The sequence below is a fragment of the Nothoprocta perdicaria genome, unplaced genomic scaffold, assembly GCF_003342845.1.
Source record: "Nothoprocta perdicaria isolate Ctin4 unplaced genomic scaffold, notPer1 scaffold_158, whole genome shotgun sequence".
In the NCBI taxonomy this organism is placed as follows: domain Eukaryota; kingdom Metazoa; phylum Chordata; class Aves; order Tinamiformes; family Tinamidae; genus Nothoprocta; species Nothoprocta perdicaria.
Window position 1 is genome coordinate 1,132,920 of NW_020454738.1, and position 20,600 is coordinate 1,153,519.

Consider the following 20,600-nt stretch of genomic DNA (forward strand, 5'->3'; position numbering starts at 1 on the left):
GTGGTGAAAGCCTGTAGAGATGAGGGAGCAGATAAGTGTGCAAACTTCTGATGAGTAATATCCATCAAGGCAAGCATCCAGGTAATACAAAACTACTTGCAGAGGCCCTGCTCCTCACTCACCCTGCAGAGATCTGAGGAGTGAGGATCTATCTTGAGAAACATACAAAGACGAAAGCAGGCAGCTCATTCGTTTGATTTTCTTTAAACTTTGCAAGAAACAGACATTGAAAGCTGGCCTACTGCGTCTATGAAAAAATATTCATATAATGAACGCAATCAGATCTCMAGTGTTACAGCTGAAGCCTGGAGGGCAAGAAAAGGAGGCTGTACAGGCATTACCTGAAAATACGGGAGAAATCCATGTGTGTGTGCGCTATGTGTGTGTGGGAGGGATGGCTGGATGTCTGCAATTGCATCTACATACACATGTCAAGTAATCTGTTCAACTATAATTTCTCAATCTACCTTAAGTAGATCTGACAGAAAAATGTGAGGGCATGTTATATCCATAATATCATTCAGCACCTATTAAAAAAAAAARAAGTGGTTTTTTTTGCCAAAAGCTTCAATTTAAAAAGYAGACAGTAAATGATGTCTTTGATTTTTTTTTCTTTGATATAATAACTTTGGAGCAAACAACCATTTGTTCCTCTTTCTTTTCCAGTGTAAAGACAGTCACATATTTATCGATACAGAAGAAAGTTCTCAAGTGGCTCAGGCAGGTGCAGCTTGTGGACTGCATATAGACACGATCGACCCAATTGCTTCCTGATAGACAACCGACACAGCTGGGCAAGGCTGGCAGGACCTGGGGGGAAAAAAAATAAAGACAAGCATCCCCTCACACACCAAGATGAGTCATAAGGCAARTAGCAAACACAAACAAGGTTTGAAAATCAGATCAAGCACTATACTTGCGTATCCAAATACACTTACAATGACTTGCATAAGTCAAGGATAGTTGCATACCTCAATACGCTATTGTTCATATTTGACATATTTTGTAGAAACTCGTTCATCAACTTGACAATAATGAGCACTAAAACCATTTTTTTCTGCATGCACAGCTAGATTTTTTTGCTTCTTTTCTTAAAAACACATTTAAAATGTCCTGAAGATGCTCACACTGGAGACAGAGTACCAGGAGGCATAGCCTCTGCCCAGGAAATGAGGGAACTCTCAGCAGTGTYGTGAGGAGAAAAACAAGACAGATTTTGGGGCACGGTAGGGGTGCTCAGTGTAGGCCAGCTATCATGTGATAGATAAGATAGAAAGACCTCAAAGAAAGTTCTACAAAATTTGGTATGAAAAGGTATCTGAGCTAAAAAAAAAAAATAAAATAAAATAAGAGAGAGATTGAGAGAGAGGACGTGTTGCCCTCCTCTTATCCCAAGGGAAAAGTTGCAGCATATATTAAGAACTTCTTAGATATCAGAGAACCGACTGGTAAGAAGGCTGCCAGGGGACTCATCTCTGTTATGGCAAGGGGCTGTAAGATGCAGCAGGCATTTGGAGTTTACTGTACCCCAAGGGTGCTGCCTACCTGGCTCCTCTGGTGAGATGAAGCGGGTGCTCACAGAACCACAAAATGGTCAAGATTGGAAGGGACCCATGGAGATCATCTAGGCCAAGCCTCCTTGCACAGGTAGGGTCTCCTTGCACAGGACATTGAAGCACATTTCAAGATGGCTTCTGAGTATCTCCGGAGAAGAAGAGACCACAACCTGTTCCAATGGCTGTCACCCTCGCAGAGAAAAAAAATTTCCTCAAATTCAAGCGCAGCTTCCTGTGCTTCAGRTTGTGGCCGTTGCCTTCTGTCCTATCAATGTCCACTACTGAAAAGAATCTGTCTCTATCTTCTTGACACCTTCCCTTCAGGTATTTGCATATCTGATTATATCTCCTCTCAGTGTATCCCCTCTCCCTTCTCCAAGCTAAATAGTTCCGACTCTTTTAGCCTCTCCTCACAGGAAAGATGCTCCAGTCCTCTGATATCTTTCTTGTTCGGTATGTTGGACTCTCTCCAGCAGTTCCATATTGCTCCTGTATCAGGGAGCTCAGAACTGAACACATTACTCCAGGTGTRGCCTCACCAGGTCTGAGTAGAGGGGGAGAATGACCTGTCTTGACCTGCTGGTCTCATTCTTCTTCCTACATCCCAAGATAACATTGACCTTCTTGACCATAAGGGCTCATTGCTGGCTCATGGTTAACTTGTCCACTCTGCGGAGCTGCCCTCCAGCTGGTCAGCCCTCAGACTGTATTTGTGGCTGGGCTTATTCCTACCAAAGTGCAGGACCCTGCACTTGGCCTTACTGAACTTCATGAGATTCTTCTCTGCCCAACTTTCCAGCCTGTCCACATCCCACTATATGGCAACAAAACCTCTGGTGTGTCAGCCACCCGTCCCAGGTTGGTATCATCTGTAAAACTGCTRAGGGTGAACTCTATCCCTTCATCCAGGTCACTGATGAAGAACTTTGACATGAGCTCCTTGTTTATTCATGCAGGTCTGCTTGCCCCTTTGCCTGACTTTGTCCTTATAGGGATACACCAATCTTGAGCTTGGAAGAAGTGATGCTTGCATATTAACCATCTCTTTTGGATGCCCTTCCTTCTAGGGTCCTAACCCGTGGAATTGCTCTAAGTAGATCCCTGAAGAGGCCAAAAGTTTCTTTCTTTGTTTGTTTGAAAGACTGGGGAGGTGTTTTTATAAGCCTGAGCTCTCATCTTCCAGATAAGCTTCACCTAAATTTGTTTTTACTACATAAAAAATCTAGGAGTCTAAATAGACTGATAATCACTCCTTAGAAGAAAGAAAGAGAAAAATAATGAAGGGATATATAGAAGAAAACACATGTATTACTGTCACTGAAACTGAAGTAAGAAACTTTATCTCCTTAAGCAGTTAGGAAGGCATCGACATTTGATATTTCACATTACTTAATAGTCAGGAAGAGCAGAGGGAGCCACCTAAGCAACCACAGCAGAAAAAACAGGAGGAAGAAAGGAAATTCTTCAAGAGAAGCTCCTGAGGTGTTTATTTCCACAGAAGGTCCTCGGAAAACACACATTAAGTAGAGAAAATGTTCAGCTGTAGATGTAAGATAAAACAAAGTATCCAACAGCAGGGCGGAAGGGTTATGTGAATTAATTCACATATTAAGGAARCTTCATTTCTAAAAACTGAACAGCTAACAAGAATCACAGTGCACTACAATCCATTTGACTGGATTGTCAAGCACAGAAAATTATTAATATTGGGAGATTTCTGTATTTACACGAAATGTCCTGCAGGTAGGGCAGCTGGAACAAGTCATCTGCAAGCACTGCCTTTGCTAATGGATCCTACCATTGCTCAGTCCCGAGCTACTGTGACAGAAGTCACTAGAGGTGGAAAACATCTAGGCCACTCTTAGACATGACAGATTAAGACTGTGCACAAAGCACAATGAAAAAGAAGGGAATGACATGGAAGAATGTTAAGTCAATGTTTCATTTCCCCTGCAAAACCCACCTGCATGTAGAGGRCCAGCACAAAGTCTAYGCAGCACATTGACAATTTGCTATCMMAGAGTTATTTTGCACTGCTAGCCCACTCCATACACCTTGCATTTCATCCCCTTGTGGCAGGGAGCCAGAGGTGCCTGGGCAGGCTGCCCGCAGTGGGGAAAGGGCCTTCAGCCCCTCCTGRGTTGACAAAGCACCTACCAGCTTGAGTACAAGTGAGCTGGGAAGCAGGAAGGGTAGAGGAGGATGTAGCTAAGTCGACATGCCCAAGCCTCAGGGACGAACCTCAAGTTTTTGGCTCTGCACAGCATACGAAAAGAAAACGTGAAAATGACACAAGCAGATCTACATTCCTTCCTACTTAGAATTTTCTCCTGAGTGGACTGGAATGGCCAATATGACTAGTGCAGAGAGGCTAAAAGTAGCCTGCATAGGGCACTGCTAGTTCATATTTGAACTAGTACACTCCCCTGCAGTGTGCACACAAGAGCTGCGAGTGGCAGAAGCTGAAGAGCCACAGGGCAGCTACCTCTGCTTTCTCCCCATCACCAAGGGCACACATATGCACATCATTTTTTTCTGCAGAAAGCTGGGCAGCGAGCCATGGGGCCAAGACGAACACAAGAGGGTGCCACCAAAATAGCTTTCATAATGTCACTGGATAAAATCTCATGGCAGTTTTTAATCCTTAGTCCCTCATGTCCCTCTAGGAAAATAAGTAAAATTTTCCATAAATAAATGTGAAAAAAAGGATAGAACAACTGATCAAGATGCCCACTAACACCCAAATATTCGGCAGCGGATACAGCAACAAAGCAGAGAGCTCTTACTCATTTTTGTGTCGTTCCCTAGGCTTGAAATTGGTGRAGATGCCAGGAGAACTTACACAGAGCAGTACATGAAGAAGTACTTAAGAAAAAAGTACTCAAGTAAAGGAAATGGATACTGTACTATTAAAAAAAAAAAGAGAGAGAAGGCGGGGGGGAGAGAGAGAGAGCGACAGAGAGAGAGAGAGAGAGAGAGAGAGAGAGAGAAGGAAAGGAATCATTACCTTCCCGAAGCAGGAGCTCCTGTGCCACTTTACTGTTGGGTGCAGCAAGATCCAGTGCACATTTGAAATCAGCATTTCTGCATTTCAGGCTAGCACCATAGTCAGTCAGCAATATGACAACTTCCACATTGGATTTCCTTGCTGCAGCATGGAGGGGGGTGTCCAGCCGCTTACCCACGTTGACGTTGGCTCCTTAGGTGAACGAGAGCGCATGGTTAGGGCCAGGAGGAAGCAGAAACTGCTTGAATCTATGATCTGCATCACTCACGCTGATGTCAATAAATGAAGGACATTGCTCACACAGTCCTCCCTCCTTTCTCTCAAAAAAAAACCCCAGCACTAAATTCATCAAATCACATTCTTGCTGTATAAACATCTATTGAACTACCAAATGCTGTCTGAGACTGACAGACCTGAGTAAGCACAGAAGTTCATTGACTCTCTACCCAAGAGATGTTTGAAATCTATAATATGTTATGTACCCTTTCTAATATCATAAAATCTAACTTACATAAACTGGGTTAACTACCAGGGGAAAAGCACACTTTCTGTACCTCATTTTTAATACCTTTGGGAGCACAGCCAGCAAAATGCTCGTCCTGGGCTTGCTGTGGTACGGCTTGCAGGGCCGTACCTCTAGGAGGTGCMAACTACCCTGATGTGCCCTGGCAGCAAGAATTTGCACTAGATCTCACATTGTGCCTGGGCCTAGAAGAATTATGCTTCTGAGTGCCTTTACTGCCATCTTCACTATCTGAGAAGTAGAGGAAGTTAATTCTCAGCAGGACAGTTTATCATAATCAAAAGAGTTGATTTTGATCATCTATATTAGCTAATATTGTCTATGCTTTGTGGCATCATTCTGGAAAATGAAAGCTCTGTCTTTATTCCATATTTAGATAGGCTGCATTTCAGTTAAGTCCCTGTAGTTAGTGATTTTTTACAAAGGAAATCCTGTATTCTTCATGAAGGCAGGTGAAATTTTTAGCTATCTGAAACAAGTGTCACCAGTTCAGGCTGTCCAAAGGTCTCTTATGAGAAGAACCTGCAATGCTTGCAGTAGAAAGACAGCCCAGAGAAAACAGTGGTGCTGGCTCATGCTGCCACAGCTCCCTGCTGCCCCTTTTCCAGGTGTACCTAGCTCCAAAAGCTTCCTGACACAGTCTGTCCTCTGGTAAGTGCAAGCCACGTAAAGCGGTGTCCCATGCTGCACATCTTCCTGATCAATGTCCACCTCGTGGGCCAGAAGGATTTCCATGCACTCCCTGTGACCTGCATGGTCAAGAAGAGACATCACTTATTTCACTGCCACGGAGCATGACAAACCCAGGTATGATCCACAAGCACAGTGGGTGGGAATGAGCCAAGCATGTTTATCCCTACTGTACATATTTAAAAAAAAAAAAAAAAATCTTAAAGGCCGAAAAATATATACCTGATGTAAGTCATCTTTAGCCTCACTCAACATTACCTCTCTTTACAGCTTCGTGAAGAGGTGAAGCAAGGTGATTCCCAAGCTGTGGGTTGGCCCCGAACTCGAGCAGCATGTTGACACAGGCCACGCTGCCCCTGCAGCAGGCGTTGAACAGAGGGGTGAGCCCGTCCACAGTGACTGCGTTCACCTGGAATGGCAAGAACGTGGTGTAAACAGCCAGCATCACAAGTTTACCAGAAATGCCCTGAAAGCGACATTTGTCTTGCTTAATTTCAGAACTGATTTTAGTCACAACTTTCAGTTATATGTTGTTGCAGAACAACATATATAACATTAAGCTTCAAGGTCTGCCCAGTTTCTTAGCTATTTCTATAAGGCAATGACACTGATTACTATAAATGTTCCTCCTAGAGTTCTTCAGAAAATGGAAATTCTTTTTTTGCCATGGAGAATTTTGTCGTGTACATGATTGTTTAGTATGGGCCAACCCAAAGCCACAATTCATTCCTGTTTTCAGACAAAAATGGCTCTGCTTTTAAAATGAAAATGTATACTTCATGTTTAATGCTTTTACCTGAAAACACATTTCCAATAACAACAACAACAACAAAATCATGATAGAAATAGCCTCAATCAAAAAGAGAAATGAAGGTGACAAGGGCCTGTCTTCATATGTATGTGTGTGTCATGGAGCAAGAACGTGCTTCCTTGACCTCTGACACCAATATCTAATAAAACTCATTGTTTCCCACTCCCCACTGTAATAGAACAATGTCCAGGCTGGGCTCTACACTGCACTGATTTTGTGCAAGTTTACCAAGTTTGACCATGTAGCAAGCCCTTCGAGGCAATTTATGTAACAAATCTCTATTTCTTTAGTTCTACACCAAATTGAAAAAAAAAAATGTTACAGATTATGAAACCATGTGGCAATCTGTGAGATTTCTAAATCAAGGAGAGCAGGAAAGAGACCAGAATGGGCTGGAGGAGCCTTGGACCACTAGGGAAATTCACTGCTGCTGGAGCTTGCTACCAGGCAAAGCACAGTCCCACACAGGGCTGGGGGCACCAGGGCAGAAATATATTGGCTAGTAAGTTTTAATTAGCAAGGTATTTTGCCTTTAATGTGCAGAAATGCGGTGATATTTTTAAAACCTATTGATTTTTTCTAGCTAATTCAGCAAGAGACCAAAAGCAGTTAGTTGGTACCTTTCTAAATATCATTGCACAGAATGGCTGAGGTTGGAAGGGACCTCTAGAGATCATCTAGTTCAACCCTCTGCTCCCGCAGGGACACCCAGAACACGTGGCACAGGGTGGCATTCAGGCGGATTTGGAAGATCTCCAGGTCGTCAGACTCCACAGTCTTCAGGACTCTCCAGAAGAGGAGACTCCACGGACTCCCTGGGCAGCCTGTTCCTGGGCTCTGCCATCCTCACAGTAAAGAAGTTCTTCCTCACCTGGAGGTGGAACTGCCTGTGTTTTGACATAAACCTATTGCCACTTGTCCTATCACTGGCCACCGCTGCAAAGAGCTTGGCCCCTTCCTCCCTGCATTGTCCCCTTAGACGTGTTGCTAAAATGCCCTCTCAACTTTCTCTTCTCCAGAGAAAACAGGCCTGACTCACTCAATCTCTCCTCATATGAGAGATGCTCCAGTCCCTTAATCAACTTTGTTGCCCTCCACTGGACCCTCTCTAGCAGCTCCACGTCCCTCTTACACTGGGGAGCCCAGAACTGCCCCCAATACTCCAGGTGCGGCCTCACCAGAGCTGAGGAGAGGGGCAGGATCCCTTCCCTTGACCTGCTGGCAACACTCCTCCTGATGCAGCCAGGATCCCAGTGGCCTTCTTGGCCACAATGGCATTTACCTTTATTTATTTCAACTGTATCTGATGCTGTTCTAATTAACTCTTTAACTGTTTTTTCAGAATTATAAATCAGTCCTTGCCATTTGCAATGCAGGGCAATGCAGCTGGCTCCAACGGGTCATTCATAATACATTTACAAGGACAAGCAAATGTCCCTACTCATGAAGTTGCAGCTACATATTTCAGCAGTCATCCTGGGTCAGTTTGGCCCTACCTCCTGGGTGCTTGCTCTGCTTGCTCAGCTTCATAGAAAAACAGTTCAGGGAACAGATCTGGCTGGAAAATAAACACGGCAGGGTCAGGAGCTGGAAAAACTTGCATTGTATGGAGAGTTACCAGTGGCCACAGCATAAGGGAGAGCTGTCTGCTTGGATTTGGAGGGGTATCTGCATCTCAGACAGGTTTCATTGTGCAGTCCAACAGCCACAGGTCCACCCATGCAGGCACAAGAGGCAGACATGGCTGGGGCTGCTGGATGTACTGGGAATCTACCAGCAGTATTTTACAGCGGAGCCAACAATTCACTCATACTGCTGTCAGAGGGCAAGCAAGAAAGTAAGTGAAGAAGAAAAACATTTTCTCTGCTTTCCCTCACCACTTGGCATTGGTGTACTGGTAAAAGAGTTAAAAATAACACAGATGCTCTGGAGTAAATGATTTGTTGAAAAAAAAAAAAAAAGGAAATAAGACCTTGGCAGTAAAGCAGGGTAGCAAAATGGAACATTTCCTCCTAAAAGTTAGATGACTACCCAGTGATTTTATTTATGAAGAGCAAATGGGGAAATATATATGTGTGTGTATATATATATATATATATATATACACTATATATATATATATATATAAAACCACAGTATCTGTACATTACTACCAGGAATGGGCCAGATTTCTCAGGAAAGCAACAAATAATTCAGAAATTCTATAAGTTCTAAATAGATACTTCAATTAGTATATCAAAATCAAGTAACTTAAGTATAAAGAAAGACTTTTTTTTTCTCGTATTTCTAAGAGATTTAAATTTGACATGTAGCATAGAAAACTAAAAAATGTATTTTCTTCTGCATAGTGTAGTTTGATTGCCTGTTCAGGTGTTGCTCAGCTTCTTGCCAGGCAAATTGCACTAAAAAATCCTGTAACTCAGCTGAATGAAATGTGTTCTCATATGTTTCATCCTATTCTTGTATCTCCATTTTAACCATGTATTTTGGCTTAGGTCCAACAGGGAGAAATGCTGCTATTTTATGAACAGATAAAATGTTTCATTGCTTTAACCATATCCATTTTCATTTATGCGAGTCTCCCAAACTATTCCAGAAAAGAGCAACCAAGAGCAATTCCAAGCCACTTCTACCTTTTTCCCAATAAATAAGTAAATAAAGGATGACCCAGCAGTGTTTGTGATGGGTCCCAGGACTCACCTGAGCACCATTTTCTAGCAGCACCTTTGCACAGGCCACATGGCCACCCAGGCAAGCCTCATGGAGAGCTGACACGCGGTCAGTGGTCACGAGGTTCACGTTGAATCCCTGGAATTCAGAGCAAAGCCATGAAGGAAAAGCCCTCCCCAGGCCAAATGATTCCCCCTGCACCTGCTCAGATGTGCAGGACTGGCAGATCCTGCCTGGGTCTGGCCACACTGCTGGGTAAACGGGAAGGGAACTTGCACTGATTGGACTGTTACTGTTCAGTGCTTCAGGATTTGTCTCCAAATACTTTCCCTGGAGGTGGAATTAGAGAAGGAGTGATGAATTATATCTTTCTTTTTTTTTTTCTATTTTTTTCATAATTCACGGTTAATCACAGGAAAAAAAAAATACGTTTCATTAGCATGTAAGGATAACATTAACTTAATTTTATTCCTCAGTGCGAAAAAGAGGCTGTAATTTTGTCAAATGCTACACCTACCATATACACACTCAGCACTGTGGTCAGGAGTGGCACTGGTTTCCTGAGTATGGATGGTGGGATTCACCTTCCCTATTGGCACCTGGATATCTCCAGTGCAGACACCAGCTGGACACCTAAGCTCTTTCAGTGGAGAGAAACAGACTTATAGGATATGGAAGGAAAAACACCTATAGGATATGACTCTTCTCAGGCTAAGGAATGTATCCCAGATAGGGCAGATGAATTCTCTCCTAAAAACACTTGTCCTAACTAAACAGGATACTTACCTATCTTCACTGAGATGTAATAAGTACCTAGTAGATCTGTAGAGCAGATAAGAGAAATCTCACCCACAAAGATGTTTCTTTTCAATGACCACCTACAATATGTTTTACATTGCAGAAAAGAATTGTCACTTATAAATGTCTCTTTATAGACATTTCCTCAAAGAACTGTTCTTACATCTGTTCCTGTCAAAACCGAAATCAAATTTATTTGCAAAGGAGAAAGAAACCATCATGCATGTTGTCTCCAGAACACAGCTAAGTGTCCTGGTAAATAAGATTTTAAAATCTTGTGTGAGAATGAGTTTGAGACAAGCTTTATTTTGTATCTAAAGACATAAATTTTATCCTACAATTCCCTTCTATTTCATATGCTGTAAACTAAGCAGCTCACAAGATGGCAGCAATGCACTTCTTGGTATGCAGTAGCAAATGCTATTCATAGAAATAAATATCCATGAGCAATATAACACTGTAAAATCCTGATGCGAAGAGCATTAAAAGAAAATTATCTAGTCATTTTAAGCTAGCAATTTTAAGTTATAAAAATCAGGTTTTTCTGTAATGAGGAAGTATTATTGATATAAAAGCTGTCCCAGAAACTATCCTCCACTTTATTTCAATGCCAGGAGAACAGATAAAATCTCAGTAAAACATGAGATAATATCCCTTTTTTTTAATTTTATGTATATTTTACATTTGCTGATCAGTGTATTTTTTCAAGAGACCTGTCTTCTAGAGACTTCTGATTAGAAGGAGGAAGCTATACTTAACCATTATTCATATATGTATTTAACATATAAAATTGGTTATTGCAAATGAAAGTACTGATATTTTGGAGAAAACTTCAATTCCTCAGGCATTTATTGGTGGAGATGGATTCATTATAACCTCTTTGCCAAAATCTGCTCATTTTAAGCCCCATTTTCAAACAATTATAAATTCTTGCCAATCTATTGGAAGAATCAATCATTTCTTTTGGTGCTGGAACAGGCACTGCTGAATTCTTGAGCTCCTTTTTTAAGTGCTCAGTCTCTTTATTGCACGCAGAGCCCTCTCACTTCAAGGCATCCCTTTTGCAGCAGAAGCCTTGCTGGCTTTCTTTAAAAGTTGTGGTCCTAAGGCATGGACTTCTGAAAGTCCAATGTGCACAGTGAGGTATAGCTCCATATTTAATTTTAGACTAACAACATAAATGTCTTAGAAACAGTGAGCAAAGATTACACTGCTCTATGAACAGCTTCACACCTACATTTATCAAATTGTCGGAGATTGCCTCCAATCCACCCTCTACAGATATTTGCTGCCTTGATCTATTTCCATTAGCAGGGACGCCTGATCCTTCACTCCTAAAATTAATGTCTTTGAGAGAATGAGAGAGTAGATTAACTGAATAATGTGTAACCCCAACACTGATTGTTTTTGCTCGTCCTTATTCCCAGCTGCCCTCCCAGTCAGACTGTACATTTCTGGGAAAGCAGGTAGCAAAACGTGCAAAAGTACACAATGTAGAAAAACAGACGGGGGTGCCAGGGTCAGGTAAAGGTGACATGGTCTTCTCCCATTATTTTAACACCTCCCTGCTCCCGGGGGTATCAAGGCAGYTTTGCCGCGTACAAGCATTTACTTCCATGCTGCTGTGTGTTCAAGKAAACCCAGAAGTGGCTGGCTGTAGGGGAAGGTGTTTTGCTAGAGTCCCGCCTCGCTCACTCCCAAGCTGCCCCTCACTKATCAGACAGTGTAAAGTCATTGGTGTAACTGGAGATGGGGGGTGAGGAGGCCAGTAAAGCCCTGAGCAAATGGCCCCTCTTCATCAGTATCTCTTCCCGTCACTTCCTTTTCCATAAAAATCGGCTGATGTCAGCGGGTGAGGGAAAGGACGATGAGGAAATGGGAGGGGGGAAAGTGGTTGTAAACAGCAACTCATTTTAGCAGTGACTGTACGTTGACAAGTGTCTGCAGTGGAGGAGTTTACACTGGCAGCTTCACTTCTCCAGGATGTCCTGTCCATTTAAGAAGCCAGCTTTGCCTGTGCAAGCTAACCATCGCTGGTAAAATATATATATATATATATTTATATATATATATATATATTTACTTTGGGTATAAAAAGTCCATTTGACAAGTTACAGAACTTGCACTGAGGGAGTTAATTTTATGGAATTTATTTTCTTCTTTAAGGAGGAGAGGAGGGTGTAATCACTTGTGTCAGAGTAGAGCATTGGGTTTAAGGAAAGGAAATGAAGAGGATGGTTGGTGAAGCCATAACTTGTCCCTTTGCAGCTACAGTTTCACATACAAATTCTTTAATGCCCCCAATATATCCTTTCCTTCTCCYTTTCTATTTTCTGAATGCTTGGTTTCGTGTGCAGTAGAGGGTTTCAGGCTCTTTAGGAAGACCATGCTTCACATATGATAAAGCAGTACATACAGCTTTATACTGATTTTCAGTAATAGCTGATATATATATTGCCACTTTTTTCCCCTTGAGCCCTGTTTGCACTCCTTACCCTTGAAAGGTGTGCTTTCAAGGATAACTACTTCATATACAGAAACCTGTAAGCTACAGCCTCTGTCCTGGGCTTGTGCCCAGCATCTTACCTAAGCAAACCGGTAACATGCCCAAAGATATGCAAGTGAATATATTATATATTTACCTGTCTCTCTTATGCCCTGCTGCAGCCAGTTATGAACTCACCTCCTCACAGGTCCAATCTGACTGAAACTAGMTGCCACCCACCCTTTTCTTTCCCTGGAGCTTTTACCTGTGCAATCAAGGTTTTCAAAGACAGGAGGCGTCCTTGGAAGGCGGCATCGTGCAGCGGTGACCTGTCTGCCCAGCTGCCTAGAAGAGCAAATTAGCACAGGTCAGCTCAGAGCGCAGCGCAAGCGAGATCCCGAGGAACCCACCGGGYTGGGCTGGCCCTACAACCAAGCTTACCATCAGTGGGGAAACTGTTTGATTTCCATGGAGCAGCCAGAGGCTCAGCACTTCTGAGAAAGGAGGGCTCTAGTTAGGGTGCTTAAGCAAAAGATCATGGGCAGAACTCTCAAAGCCACTAAAATTAAAGCTACTAAAAGGCCACATTGCTCCAGCAAAGACCATGAGTTAAATGCAGCTGAGACTCAACAAGGCACTTCAGACCCCTGCAAACCCCATTTCTAAATATTTTGGCCTCTCTCGTTTCCAGGGAGCTTTTGTCACAAGTCATTTCCCAGCTTCCTTTACACTTTATTAAGAGGCTCATCCTCATGGGATGATTTGTCCATCAAATGAATTCCAGCATGTCCTCGGCAGCTTTATTTCCTGAACTGAAAATTTCAYAAATAATATCTTCCAAGTCAGACTTGCATGTTATAGGTCTCATCTTCTGACTCACTAGAAGATTAAAAAAAAAAAAATCATGAAAGAAACAAATTCTGCCTGAGGATTCACTACTCTTTCCTAATCCCTTGAGCTCTAGAACTCTGCAGACTTTAGTACAGGCTAGATTCACCCTTTTCTCTTCTTAATCTATTCACATGAAAAGTTTTTCCTTAACCTAGTTACTGCCTGTATTTACAGTCAGTGAGCCAACTTTAAGTCACTGCAGCTCCACTGGATAGCAAATTTACCTGTTGTGCATTAACAGTTAAAACCTTACTTCTGCACAGCATATAGTAAATATTTCTCCAAGGGCTGGCTGCGTTTGCTGTGCAATAGGACAGAAGCAATCCCAGTTTTGTATTCACAATGTGTTATATGGGAACCCCATGTGCATAGCATTTGAACCCGGTGTCATCTTCAATATTCCTCAGTTACACAACACACCAGAGCGAATGCAAAGCGTGATTCATCTCCATTCCACATGTTTGCACGCACGGAGAAAGGGGTGAGAGGGGCAGAAACATCCCTGGAGACTTGTAGCCAAGGGCCTGGGAGGCCTCGCTTTGGGCCTCGTTTAGCTGAGCGCAGCGCTCAGGAAGCCCCATCACGGAGTCGGCCGTGCTCAGGGACCGCCGTGCAGGAAGGGCAGAGAAGGGAGATATCACATTCATATTTCAGTGATTACCTATGGAGTTGTAAGGAGCAGACCCAGCCCAGGACCCGATTCCAGGCAGGAAGGCGGCTCCCTGGGGTGGGTGTCCCTCAGGGGTTAAGGCAGGTGCCTCCCTGCCTGCACTGCTTGTACCACTGGTCTCCAGCGTGTCCATGAGGGGTTTTTACCTTCCTCCTACCCYTTTCCCTCCTAAATATGCCCCTACTTGGCATATCTCCTCCACACAAACACAGGGACGGACACACACCAATAAAAGCCAAAATGAGCTTGCTGCCATGTCCTAGCTGCCCCTAAATATGCTCCTGACCAGCAGATTAAAGGGGGAAAAACAGAATTATTAACCCCAAAAGTGCTAAGGCAGGGCTGGAGGCAGGGGATCCCTGAAAACAACCTCCCACGGTGCCTTTGCAGAGCTGCGCTTTCCCAGGAAAAGCCCAACACCCTGCAAATGTTTTTTAAACTTGTGGGAGCTTTTCAGTGTCATTCATCACCCCGGCTTGACAGCCAGCAACTTCTCACCATGGTACCTGCCTTTTGCTGGCCACAARCTGGGATTTGCTTGCACACATGGGGTTACAGCTTTAAACGGAGCTTTTACTTTTATTTATAGCTATGCAAGGAGCCATTTCTTGGCCTCCTAAGGCAGGAAGCTGGCACTGAAAGACTAAGTGACGCAGCCAGTGACCTGGCTCCTTTGGGATAAAGTAGAGCTCACCAGGCAAAGTAACTGTAAATGAGGACCACGGAGGGATCAAGAGGGCTTCTTTAATGAGCCAAGGACTAGAAGACGGGGTTTGGAGGAAAAAAAAAAAAAGAAAAGAAAAAAAGAAAAGAAATATTTGCCAGAAAATATCCMAAAACTTGCACATTTCTCCTGTTGCTGGCAACTGAAATAGACAAACTCAGTTCAAAAAGCTGAGTGGTTGATGGCATTATAAGCAATGAAAAATAGGGCTCTTAGGGCAGGAAGATTCAAAGGTAACAGGTAATAAAGCGACTTAATAAAGTGCCTTATTTGCACTCCTATGCATAATATATAGTATGCACAAACTCTTGTCACATGCATTTACAGTGCATGTGTATGCACACGCATGCCTCACCGTGAAAATACATGCTGGTGTCATGCTAGCCACAGCAACCTACCTCCCTGAAACATATGGCAAATGTAGATCCCGTATGGGGTGCATCTTCTTTTCACAGCTACATGTGACATGCCTGAAATTACTGTCTCTTTTCTAAATTTCTACAGAGAAATTAAGCAGCTTTGCTGCTGCTGCACTAAGTCACTGCAAAGAGAAAAGGCTGTGAAACTCCCTCTGAAATGCAATGTAGTGCACGGGCAAGAGCCCCACATGACCTTGTGTTTTGAAAGATTAGCYTTGATAGCTTCTTGCAAATGGCAACTTGCAGATAAAAATACATTGTAGTCTGCTGAACTTGAAGCCATYTAGATAAGAATCTGTACATTTGTCGGGTGTCTGACTACAGTTCACTTAAGGGAAGGCACTTAGAGCAAAAAACCAAATCACTATAAAATCATTGGGATTATATTCCAAAGAGCAGCACATATGTTTACAASCCAGAGATAGGCACTCTTGTGTATAAGTGAGAAATCTTTTCATTTTTCACTCACATGGGCATTTTTGTTGGACAGATTTTAGTTGTTTTGTTTCTAGTGGCCATCTCACATCAAAAATAGTCCCAGTTCAGGAGCCTGTTCACGGTGGAACAATTCATCACAAAACAAGAGTCCAGCAAAATGAGTCACGTTTGCACATCAGCGATGTTGCAAGATTGATGCAAATCTTCCAGTAGGAAAATATGTGCTCATTAGTACTAAATATAAAACAGTGTGTCATTTTTAATTAGCAGAATTAGACATGCTAATGCCTGTCTATTCATTATTATGACAGTGAAGCAGYGTCAGAGGTAAACACTCAGAAAGAAAGAGAAAGAAAAGGGACGGCAGCTCTTGTGGCCTATTAAATACAGTACAATACTGTGCCTTTTACTTTTCCGAATAATTTTAGCTGTTTTCATTGTTATGGTCTGGTTTAACAAAACGGATTCCTGGCTTGGATTCATAAAGTCATTAATCACTTCCTCTAGTATCTCCTTTCAGAAAATCCACATATTAAAACTTTGCCCTAGTTATTCTCTGGTAGTAAACCTAGCTATTTATTAAAAGTCTCTGTAACCCACACCACAAACACCACAGGATGCCTTGATTCCTAGAACARTCTTTTTTATTCACCACCCACTTGAGCAAATGTTGTCCTCCTTCTAGCTGAGTAATTGTTGGAGTCTCATATTTTGCACACCTAAAACATGCCAACACATACTGACACTGCAAAGACCTCAGAAACAGAAGACGCCCCAGGATAAGATATCTCCCCTATGCATTTAGTAACAGACTCCTCAGTTTATGGCAACTCAATGATTAAATGTCTCATTACCAAAAGGTAGCAACTATACATCTGAATGTTAGAGTGACCAAATTTTTACTTTACCTGGGACTATTCCATAGATCTCTTCTGCTATCCTGGCAGCCTCTTTTCTGTTGCCTTTAACAATATAGAAATGGGTCAGCAGAGCCAAGGAAATCTTAATTAAAAGCTTGAAGCAAAATAAAGCAAAAATTGCAAAATAAATGTTAGTGAAACCATGGAGTATAGAAGTGCCCTCCATTTTGGTTTGCTCTTTGAATAGTTTCTCGGGTCTGCTAAGTTGCACTGAGATACTACTGATATCATATGACATCTATTTTAAACCCTTCAGAACTTGCTGTTCCTCAGTTACCAAAAATATATTCTGTTTTTATTTGGGGTGGGCTATTTGATATTAAATAACAATACCAAGTATTAAGCCGTTTTTAACATTTTGTGCCATATAGGAAACAAACATAAATACACTYCAAACACTCATCAGAATAGGTTCTTGAGCACATTTGCAGATGAAAGCTGCCCATATCACCTGAAAGACATTCACATTATATTYCTTCTCAGAGAAGGGGGCCCCTTCCTCTCTACATTCACCCTTCAGGTATTTATACATATTAATCAGATCCCAATGGCTGATGGTGGAAGTATTAATACTGAAGGAGGTAGCCTTCAGTATTAATTATTAACTAATAATTAGTATTAGTGTAGTATTAATAATTGATAGTAAGATTGTGTGCGAAAACATGGAACAACTGATATTTCTAGAACTAAAAGAAATTGAGCTGAAAATAAGACGGACAYGAGAACAGGCAAAGCAGAACGGAGGAGCAACAATGAAGGCAGGCATCCCTTCTTTCCTAACTTTCTTTTCAGCCAAATTAAWTTTGTTCAAATTCTTCAACATGAAAAAAAAAAAGAGAAGTATCTCAAACTTTCAAACATCAGTAGGAAAGAACTCTGCTCACTGGATAACAAACAACAAAAGTTAAAAAAAAAAAAAAGTTTTATCCAAAGGGAAAACTTATCCCTTTGTGTAGGAACTACATGTATTGTATGAAATGAATGAATGGATTATGGAACTGATTTATAATCTACAGAGATAGAGAGCACATGTTAACACAAGTTAGTTTAAAATAAAAAAAGAAAAAAAAAGATGTCTTACTCAGAATTTCTGAAGGATACCTAAACTACTTCATGGATTGCTTTTGCTGGATTACAGATTGATTGCAATTTTTTATTGTCAAATCAAAAGTACCCTGAAGAAATGCTAAACCTGCACTAAAGTCATCAAGAGATGATGAATGAATAGGAATTTAACTAGGTCCACGAAACAAAGGGGAAGTTAATCCTTAAATAGCCTTAATTTACAAACATTCAAAGAATTAGCACAGGGGAAAGAAAAGCAGACCATCTTAGAAGGCAACACATTTTCATTAAAGATCACCTTTAGTCAAGCATGACATATAAATCAGATATGACATGAAGAATTTGACAAGGAAATAAAGATCAGCAAGAATTTCTTCTCAAACAAATTGCAAGACAATTTTTATGTTTGCCAATCCCTGAAATATAGAAGTCTATTTCCTATGCATTTAGCTGAGACAGTTACAGTATCAAATATCAAATCAAATCAAAGGTAACTGGAAAAATAGGAGAGATTCGGGACACAGAAGTTCTTCATAATCTCTGAGGGAAGAGACCAGAACAAAGCTGATTCCTACAGAGCCTATTTTTTTCCAACTCCTTAGATCATCAGTTACGACACTCCCACGTTTAAAAAGCAATATGTGCAAGTGACTCACGGGTTGCTTTCCGTTGAGCAGATAGAGATTTCATCTCATCTAACACATAACCCACCTCACCCATAACTCTGTGTAAGGTCTAGTCATCTGTAAACTACTTCTGCTGTCCAGGCATGAAGACATGCTCTTCCAGCAAGCCACTTGGCACTATCTTGTCTTCAACACCTCTGCTAGCATATGACTCACATTCCCAATGTATTTTACCAGTCACTCTTGATTAAACAGTGAATTCAAGTAACTARCTTGTACAAGGTGACTGGCTTATATGTGGTTAAAGTTCAGTGAATTCCACACAAGTATCCACACTGCCTCATACCAGTGTTGAAGCAAGTCAAAAAACAAAACAAAACAACAAAAACCCCAAAATCTCATCTGTTAAATTTACTGGAAAAAAAAAAAAAAAACAATAACAAAAAAAAACATGATTATAGTACAATGATGTATTTGGACATATAACCATAGCTTACCTTCAGTGTTGTTCCCTACATGTCCATCTGCATTGCCTGGTCCAACAGGGCGGGTTAGAGCACGTTGCTCAGGCTGCCTCTTGCATCGCAGGCCCCAGACACGGGCCCTGCCGAGCTGCGCTCCAGCCCGCCAGGCCCTGGCCTGTGCCAGGGCTTATCCCTTGTCCTGGGAGGCCAAGATCCCTGGGAACAGCAGCACGGGCAGCCCCTCTGCCAGCCTTGTTTCCAACTTTTGCAGCCTCTGCAGGCTTGCTGGAAGTGCAGCCAGCCCCAAAAGCGACCACATCACTGCTGCAGTAATTAGGGAAATTGTACGATTCAAGGCACTGGTGAGTGCCCAAAAGGATGGTGGAGAAAGGGTGTTGACAACACTTCAAAAAAAATCCGCAAAGTTTGTTCATAAAACCTCTTTACCCTCTTTAGATTGTCTGTGTTTTGCCAGATCATCACCAAGACGCAACATTATAATTACTTGTTTATAAGCCTAAACATATATGAAAAGGACTAGAGAAATTAGTATCAAAAGGGGAAAGTAAGTTTATTTTTAAAAGACAGAAAAACTCGAGCACAAAAATAAGTACGTTACAGTACAGTCATSTAGTTACAGACATATCCACATCTCCTAATAAACCATTTGGAAGATGACTCTCTTCCTCATACTTTACATGCTACTTTATTCTGGCTTAATATCAAGTTTTCAGTCACCAACATGCTATCTCCACATCCATTCACAGTGTACGTGTGTAAGGTATTGGAACCATCAACTTCTCCCTTGTGCCTGTGGAATGGGCTTTCACTGCAGATCCGCTTGCGACTCCCATCGCTGAAATAAAGCGGGTAAAACCACTTCCAGACGCAATATGTGGTCCCTTCTACGACAGGGAGCAACATGGCTTCTAAATAGGAGGGTTTGGGTAATCCCCGCTCCTCCTCCACACATGAGGCCTTGCTCCATGCAAGACATCACTCAGTATCATCCCCTCTGTTGTAAAAGTTCTTAGCATTTCACAACGATCAAGTGTTGCACATAAGCACAAGTGAAATATTTTCATTTTTAATGGTTATTTTATTCAATTCTTGAAYATATATTTCTAAAATATATTAATCCTGCCCACTTGTTTAGTTACCATTTTTCATTTAAACTTTTCCATTTCACCCATTGCTGCTCTTTGCTTTTGACAGCTCGTGAATGATTCGACTGCATCATCCTTTACTTCAACCTCATTAGGGAGGCAAGTGAATCTGCCCTGCTATGGGCAACATACATTGCATTGCTTGAGAAACAGTAGAGCTGTAGCTAAACCAGTTAATAGATTTTCTTTTTCCTGATATCTTATGCAAAATGATTTTAAGTCAGTTATATTTACTAGAAGAGGTCCAAAAAACAGGCATGAGAAGCAGCAATATTTGAGTACATTTCCAATTTTTGACTATGTGGGATCATACATTTTATGAAATATTTATGCTTTAATCACGTGGTAAGTAAACTTTTAGATAATCTGTAAATTAGACAAGACTGTAACAAGGTTATGTTATATGTTATTATGTTATACCTAAAAATGCAATGACCTGCACAAGAAAAGCAATAAAATATTTTTATAGAGACTCATTTTCCTGTCTGCACTTATATGTCTTTGTAGAGGGAATAGAAAGAAGAATYTAAACACAATTAAAAATATATATACACATATATATTTTAAAAAACCATACAAAACACGTCCCTGGAATGACTATCAGTATTTTTAAAAAGTTGTAGCTTTACCAAAAGAAAATAAAAAAAAAGGAGGAAGGAGCTGAGAGGTGAGGAAGG

The 20,600-nt window shown here is 41.6% G+C and overlaps 1 protein-coding gene across 3 annotated transcripts; it reads right to left on the minus strand.

Moving 5' to 3' along the window:
- Positions 1-685: 685 nt before the first annotated feature.
- Positions 686-20,467, minus strand: ASB11 (ankyrin repeat and SOCS box containing 11). Of its 3 annotated transcripts, XM_026035330.1 has the most exons (10): positions 19,377-20,467; positions 17,074-17,105; positions 16,586-16,737; position 14,522; positions 12,806-12,885; positions 9,288-9,395; positions 6,035-6,185; positions 5,701-5,835; positions 4,564-4,755; positions 686-810 (listed from the first exon to the last, which is right to left on the minus strand). In XM_026035330.1, exons 1-10 carry the CDS (start codon positions 19,385-19,387, stop codon positions 686-688), a joined length of 987 nt encoding a protein of 328 aa, XP_025891115.1. In that variant the 5' UTR covers positions 19,388-20,467. The 3 variants fall into 3 exon arrangements, with proteins under 3 accessions (XP_025891115.1, XP_025891114.1, XP_025891116.1); XM_026035329.1 differs by lacking the exons at position 14,522; positions 17,074-17,105; positions 19,377-20,467 and having other exon boundaries at positions 16,591-16,840; XM_026035331.1 differs by lacking the exons at position 14,522; positions 17,074-17,105; positions 19,377-20,467 and having other exon boundaries at positions 9,288-9,344; positions 16,591-16,768.
- Positions 20,468-20,600: the final 133 nt, after the last annotated feature.